General features: G+C 38.4%; 1 protein-coding gene across 1 annotated transcript; it reads left to right on the forward strand.

Moving 5' to 3' along the window:
• The first annotated feature begins 880 nt into the window (after positions 1 to 880).
• Positions 881 to 7,704, forward strand: btf3l4 (basic transcription factor 3-like 4). The gene is made up of 6 exons (XM_033621119.2): positions 881 to 986; positions 2,441 to 2,502; positions 4,780 to 4,893; positions 5,111 to 5,312; positions 7,059 to 7,118; positions 7,368 to 7,704. Exons 2-6 carry the CDS (start codon positions 2,449 to 2,451, stop codon positions 7,412 to 7,414), a joined length of 477 nt encoding a protein of 158 aa, XP_033477010.1. The 5' UTR covers positions 881 to 986; positions 2,441 to 2,448; the 3' UTR covers positions 7,415 to 7,704.
• The last annotated feature ends 207 nt before the right edge of the window (positions 7,705 to 7,911 follow it).

Below are 7,911 nucleotides of genomic sequence, written 5' to 3' on the forward strand. Positions count from 1 at the left end.
CAGAACAAAATCTCAAACAAAATAAACACTTGAATGTGCATTTTGGTCATTTTCGTTCGACTAGTCATTTCTGTCTGTATTAATCTATGGTGATGTAATTCACATCCATGCAGTTTCATCCCTACTTATAAAACTGGATTCTGCATATTATGCAATCTTTAGGATGGCTTTAGGATGGCTTTGTCTGTGTAAGAGAAGAAAAATGCACATGTTGTTATTCATTGGTGTTATTAGGTAAACCACCTACCAACCTGGTCTAACTGTGTTGCACGTACTTATATCTTAAGCCTTTTGTTCGTTCATACCAGCAACTACTGCACTTACTCTTAAATTGGTATTCTTTTAAATATCCCCAGGGTGCGCTCAGAGCTCTGTAAAGCTGCTTTCTCTTCCTATGCACCCTGGGTATGGAATGAACTTCAAAATGTTGTTACAGAAGCACTCCCTTTTTTGAACATTTTTTAAAGGTCTTTTAAAAGCTGCCCTGAAGGAAACTGTTGCTGCTTTATAAACTAGTCCTTAACCCATATGAAATGTGTATAGATGACATTGGTGTGGCTTTTATATCCCTTTTCTTTTACTACTTTCCCTTGTGTTGCTTTTATTTAACCTATTTATAGGTTTTACTGGGTAACAGTTTTTCTAAATGAAAGTGGAAGAAGAGATACTGTATCTTAATAAAGGATAAATAAAATAAAATAAAATAAATAAAATAAAATAGTAAAATAAAATAAAAGAAAGAAAAGAAAATAATAAAATAAAATAAAATAAGATAAGATAAAATAAAATAAAATAAGGGAGCTGCTGGGCGCACCATCACTTTATAGTGTAATACATTAAACGTCCTGTAGGGGGCAGCACGGAACTCAAAACCCTCCAGCTGGTCGGAAGCGTAGAAGAAGAAATCCCCGTATGGTGTGTGACGTAATCTCTTCCTTATAACCTCCATCTTTCGCCACCGCATGCCTGTGCGGATATTTGACCAGGTTTGGGCAGATACATATTGATTTGTGTGTACCGTGCGGTGTTAGCTGAGTGTGTGTTTGTCGGTGTGTGGTCGGAGCAGAGCTGTGGGGCCGAGCCGAGCGGTGACACGCTGTGTGTTCAGTCTGAAGGCCCTGTGTTGTGTTTTCATCTCTGCAGCTGCTAACCATACACACACTCACACACACACACACACACACACACTCACACACACACACAGCAGACTGACAAGTTAGAGCCAGTCTGTGTTATTATTGCATCAGCGTGGTGTAATTTACATGTCGCTTAACGGTTTGTTTTATTGTTTTGTCTCGGCTATAAAACATTTTTTACTGCTCGTGTACTTTATTGTATTCTTCCTAAACTGGTTAGCTCATGTTGTAGCTATAGGCGACAGGGGAAGCAGCAGCATGCTAACTGTTTAGCTAGTTGGGATCATGTGTAACTTAAACATACCAGCAACTTGACTCTCATGTACTTACACAGCAATAGACATAACAGCTGGGAACAAGGACAGTAGAGCTGGACAAATAAAGGTGGAAGAATAGACAGGACTTAAATGTACACAAGTATATGGGAAACATAGGTGTTTATATAAATACTATAAATACAGTTAAATGACCAACAGTACAAATAAAACTAAAATAAAATGTCTATATACAAGTCAAGTGCTCTGTAAGTTGTAAACTACTGGTATGCAAATAGTCAAAGAAATACATACTTATATACATGGATTGGATGATAATGTAAAGTGCATGTCTATGTGTGATTACAAATGCAAAGTTCCTCTTTTATCAGTGCATGCTTTATGATTTGGTGGTTTGGATGTCACTGACCACTCAGACAAAAGCTCTGGTATATTTTTATCTATAAAGAAATACTGTGCAAACCTCCACCCGACCTCTGCACCCTTCTGTGTGTCAGCTTTTTAATGTACCCCAGGTTTTAACATGTCTGGGGAAAACTATTTTCCTACTGTGCACCATGGGCATGGGACAATCTCCAAAAAGATCTAAAATAAGATACACTTACATCCATTGAGGGCATCATAAAGCATTTGTTGACAGAGATGTGTGCTTGTTTTTCTTGAGAGGCCACTAGTTGTTTTGTTGTAGATTTTTGCATTATATGTTGTATTTGTTGTTGCATTTTAATGTGTTTTGATTGGCTGCTACCTCGGCCAGGTCTCTCTTGTAAACGAGATTTTCAATCTCAAAGGGACTTCCTGTGTAAATAAATAAATTAAATCAATATATACTGTATATATAGCACGTAGGATCTATATTGACAGTGACAGATGATATTAATTAAAAACTGTAAAACAATAAACTATAATATGAGCAGTGGGTGTTTTGGTGTTCAGACTGCTTTAACTGTCCATCAAAATGACAGCTGGTACACACAACCTCTATTTTTTTTCAGTGTCTTTACACATCTTCATTTTCCCATGTTGTAGGTGACAACATGAATCAAGAAAAACTGGCAAAACTTCAAGCCCAGGTCCGGATAGGAGGAAAGGTATGTTGACACCCAAGGAAGTGGTTTATTGTTTTTATTGGGAACGTTTCATGTTGGGTGAGACCGTAGGAATGTCTCTGTTATTCAGTGCTCTCATTATTCACTATGCTACACCAAAACTAAAATACATCTTGCCATAAAACGTAGTGTTTGTTGTTTTACTTTTGATTTACATATTTTACAGTGTTCATAGCTCAAAGGAATTGCTTGGTTTTGTACGTTAGAGTTTTGTCATGATACATTTTTAGAGAATCTGAGACTAGGCCTTAGTTTTAGAGGTTAAATGAGCCGAAACAATTAGTCGATTTATTAGTTAAGTGACTGATGAAAACCATCTGCATTTGTTTTCATAATCAGTTAATGATTTTAGTCATTCTCAACCAAAAACACCTGTTCTCTGGCTCCAGCCTCTCAAATGTGAGCATTGGCTGTTGTTCTTGGTTTCTTATTGTAAATTAAACTCATTGTTGATCAGAAGCCACTTTGAAGCAGGGCTGGGCAATTTATCAGTATTATATTGTGACAGAAGACTCATTAATGTCTATAGAGTTGGGTGCCAAACAGGGTACCCACAGAATTATTTCGGTAATACTGAGTACCAATCCACATATCAGTTCCTGAGAGTTCATCTGGGTGAGAGCGCCAGGATTAGACAAGAGTGTGCTGGGAAGCTGGCTTCCCAGCATGCCAAAGCTTTCACTGCAGTGCCGCTCTGCCCGATAGTTTTGGCGTCTGGTCAGTTTTCTTTGCTGTATTATTTTAGTAATAGACTAGTAATACTGCTAGACAAGCAGATACACATACACACAAGCAGACAGACAGACAGACAGACAGACAGAGACAGAAGATTAGCCCTGTGTGTAATTAAAAAAGAACAGAGGAGCAGAATTGCTTTTTGGATTACTACATTGACCCCGCAGCTTTCCAAAATTACATTTATGTTATCGCAGAGAAAGTGAAGTATTTAGCTGTAGAAGTTATTTACTTTGACTGTGAACAGTATCAAACCTTAAACGTCTTAGATTTTGGATAACATAATGTCATAAGGGTTGTTTTTTCCTGGTTTTAAATGCTTCATTACAGTAAAGTGATGTATTTTTTCTGAATTTACCACACTGTTTTAGCTGTTCTATTATTTGCCTTTACACAGTTAGTCATTATATCCACATTACTGATAATTATTTATCAAAAATCCCATTGTGTAAATAATTTGTGAAAGCACCATTAGTCAAGCCTAAAATATCATTGCAATATCTGTATTGAGGTACTTCTTCTTGCCATAAAGAGTGGTGTTAGTATTCTTTCTAATTGTTGGGATTTATATGTTTCAGTGCTGTCATAATACATTTTCAATGCAACAAACTGGATGTAGAGTGTCTCAGACTAAGATTTACTTTCAGATGATTAGTGCAAAAATTCAAATGTATAAATATATGTATTAATAAAAATGATGTTTAAATTGCAATGAAATTATTTAGAGCTAAAACAATATGTTGATTAATCAAATGAGTAATCAACAAAACAATTAATCTGCAACTATTTTGATAATCAGTCAGTGATTCCATCATTTTTCAACCAAAAATACCAAATGTTCTCTGACTCCAGTTTCTCAAATGTGATGTTTTGCTGGTTTTCTTGGTTTCTTGTATTGTAAATAACATCTTTGGGTTTTGACAAAAGAAGCAACCAGACAAAAGAAACAACTTTGAATATGTCATGTTGGGCTCTGGGAAATTGTCATGGGCACGTTTATACTACTCTGGCATGTATTCAAGAAAAATAATTAGGAGATTAACTTATAAATTATGTGCAGGCCTAACTCTGAGGATAAATCGGTTTGTTATGGCTGCATTATGATACATTATTTGAGAGTCTTAGATAATGCCTTGTGTCTCCCCTTTTCAGATGATTATAGCTTCCTCTCATAGTTAGTAAAATGTAGTATCTGACAAGAAGTTATGGAGGCAGACCTGCATCAAGTTATTGTGTAACAGAAAATAAGACCAGCTGTTGGAAAAACACATTTGTTGACAAAAACAGGAGATGTCAACCCAACCAGTAACTCTGCTGGGTTTTTTATAGCTGCAGTTATTAACTTGTTGCCAGTGTATTTCTGTCGCCCCAATTTGATTCATGTGTGTATTGAATACTGTAATAAAACAGCAAAGGCTGTGTGGCCCCTAATTTTCTCCTAATGCTGTCACTCCTGTAAGTCATAGCTGGCTTCAAGTTGCTGTCCTTTAGGAGTCTTACACTGTATGTCTACTTTGGTTGTAGGGATCTGCACGCAGGAAGAAGAAGGTGGTACACAGAACTGCAACAGCTGACGACAAAAAGCTTCAGAGTTCACTTAAGAAGTTGGCTGTCAACAATATTGCTGGAATTGAGGAGGTAAATTGGTGTGGATCTTCTGCATATGTGAACTCTGAATGTTACATTAACATGAATGTGGTGCATTCTAACGTGGCTGTGTAGACCAGACTGCTCTCAGGTTTTTCACACTTATCTGTTTCTTGTTAAGTCATTTGCATACATTTACTCAGCGTAGAGTAGCTTCTCAGATCATTATAGCCATAATTGTAAAACCTGAGCGGTCGTCTCTTCTCAGGTGAACATGATCAAGGATGACGGGACTGTGATCCACTTCAACAACCCCAAAGTTCAGGCCTCTCTGTCCGCCAACACCTTCGCCATCACGGGCCACGCTGAGACCAAGCAGCTGACAGAGATGCTTCCCGGCATCCTCAGCCAGCTAGGAGCAGACAGCCTCAGCAGCCTGCGCAAACTGGCAGAACAGTTCCCTCGGCAAGGTGGGTGTGCTTGGACCTCTTAGACCTCTGACAGTCACTGTAACGAAGAGAGTCAGGAGGTCTGTCTTACCAAGTTGAGGGAGCATAAAAGCCCAGATGCACCAAATAGACTTCAGAGAAGTAGCTGTGACAAAGGCCTCCTGTTGTGTAGCCTGACCACAAAGTTGCACGTACATTCTGTGCCTGTGTGAGAGGAAATAACTCTCCACACCTGCAGACGGTGGTAGTCTGTTATCGTCATTCAAAAAGGGAAACAGGAAAACTGTCTTGCCGCTATTTAGCCAGTTAACACATTAACAACACAATCCAATGTTGAAAGGACAAAGCATATTTACTTTGCACCAGTGGACAATAACAAAAACCATCATGACACATTTCTGCTTAAGAGCTCAATGGCTAAAGAAAAATAATTTTACCTCATGTAACAAGTTTGTTTTGTTCTCACTCCCTCTTTACTTTAGCTGTTTGTTTACTTTCCTCACTTCCTTCTCACTTCTCATGCACTGAGCTGAACTGCCAATCAGAGTGATTTCATTCATTGATGGGCTTCACTGACGTCAACTTAATATGCTGAATCAGCCAAAAAAAACAAAAAGCAAACGGGCCTATGCGGGGCAATGGTGCAGGAGACACTGCACCGACTAGGGTAACGGACACTCACCAACAGCCCAACATTGACCGACAGCTGACCGTCGGCTTGTTGTGTCAGGGCTTTTAAAGTAGTGTAAAGGGTGTCTAAGATTTTCCATGTTAGTGGCTTCAAAAAAATTGTGGTAACTAATATAACTTCCACATAAATCCATAATTTTTTCATGCAACATTATCGCATTTATCAGCTTGTCTAGGACCAAAGGATAAGGGAGACAAGAGACGAAGTCCAGTTTTTAGTTTGTTATTTGTCAGTTTTTATTTTGCCTTTTAGTTCAGATTTCTCACTTCCAGTTGGGTAGAAGCGTCTCTAAGTGACACCACTGTTTTCCATTGTATTTTGATAATTTGCATTCAGTTGAGTCAAGTAATTCTGACATAAACCAAAAAATACAATTTATATAATTAAATCCAATAAAACTGAGAGTAGCTCACTGATTGGGGCAGGCGTCTCATTTACAAAGGCATCGTCCTTGCCGCAGCGGCCACGGGTTTGATTCCAGCCTGTGGCCGTTTGCTGCATGTCATCCTCCCCTTTTACATTTAATCTGTCTTGTCAAATAAAGGCAAAAAAGCAACAACAAAAAACAATCTCAGTCTCTCAGAAATTATGTAACAATAGCTCTTAGAATTTAGTTAATTTTACTGAATAAGGTTTATGTAATTGCTGTTAACATATTCTGTGTGTACCCATTGTCTGTACATCACATTTCTTTTTTCAATTTAATTACATTAATGGTACTTTTTTGGTTTATGTTAGACAAACTTGACTCAGTTGGAAGGAAATTTCATGCGTAATTGAAATAGGTAAACCTGACAGAAGAGACCAAATAACCGCGAGTGCAGTTTGATCACAATTTCACCTCCAGGGAAGATGAGCTTTTGCAACGCCTCGCTTGTTGTTTAGGATGTTTACATATGTCTTACAATGTCTGACATACTATGTCCAGCTGTTGATCAATTTACATTTGGTGCTCGAGTGAGTATTTACATCAGCAGGACAGTGCATGCACAACATACTCAACATAAAATAAAGGCTCTATGTTCATTATAATGATGCAACATGAACATTTTTTAAATGTGTATATTTTATCTCAGCTCTCGACAGCAAGGCTCCAAAGGCAGAGGACATTGAGGAAGAGGATGATGATGTTCCAGGTATGAACCATTAGCTGTGTAAAAGTCGGACAGTTCACTTGTTTTTCTGTGTCTGCACACACATTTAAACAAACTCTCTCAATGTTAAGCCTATTATTTCGTCACGAAAAGAAGATCTGCTTTGTAGAAGTGATGTATTGTCTACAATAATGATTCAGCTGAGTGCATTTGATATAATTTTCAGGAGTAAGAACATGCTGAACAGTTTTCCAACAATGTAATAATTCACAATGTGTTGTTGTTCTGCAGATCTGGTGGAGAACTTCGACGAAGCGTCAAAGAACGAGGCCAACTGACGCACGTGAAGTTCATGTGCACACGGGCTGGACTGTGGTGAATTTAAGTCTAGTCATCCAGACATATCAGACACTATCCCCACAAACCAGAGACTTTTCTATTTTACGATGGCCAACGGATGTCCGAGTCAGACTGGCTTGTGCACTTATAAAAAAATGAAAAATACCCCCTTCTGGTAAATGGTTAAATCCCTTCACCACATTGTCAGTCATGGTCAGGATTACAGTGGTCATTAAAGCTAGTCTTAAGACTTTTTGTTTATGAAACAAAATAAAGGTGATTAACATTTTTTAGATGGTGCTGTGGTCATTGACGAGATTGAAGGTTTTATTCTGCAGTTTTGCATGGGAATGTGCTCAGCTGCTAATTGAGTGATGCATCCTGCAGTATGACAGGTTGTGCATGCAGCCAGGCTTTTCATATCTGGCATCATAGCTCTGTTGTCTTGGCCTGCCTGCTGTCCTGCGGGTTGTGGAGACGGCAAACTGGGGAGGGA

This window comes from Epinephelus lanceolatus, chromosome 6 (assembly GCF_041903045.1).
Source record: "Epinephelus lanceolatus isolate andai-2023 chromosome 6, ASM4190304v1, whole genome shotgun sequence".
NCBI lineage: Eukaryota > Metazoa > Chordata > Actinopteri > Perciformes > Serranidae > Epinephelus > Epinephelus lanceolatus.

Bases quoted from the DNA above. Each gene is read 5' to 3' on its own strand.
- btf3l4 (XM_033621119.2), top strand. From the start codon at position 2,449: ATGAATCAAGAAAAACTGGCAAAACTTCAAGCCCAGGTCCGGATAGGA. The intron at 2,503-4,779 runs GTATGTTGACAC...CTTTGGTTGTAG, and splicing joins AGGTCCGGATAGGAGGAAAG to GGATCTGCACGCAGGAAGAA. The intron at 5,313-7,058 runs GTGGGTGTGCTT...ATTTTATCTCAG, and splicing joins AGAACAGTTCCCTCGGCAAG to CTCTCGACAGCAAGGCTCCA.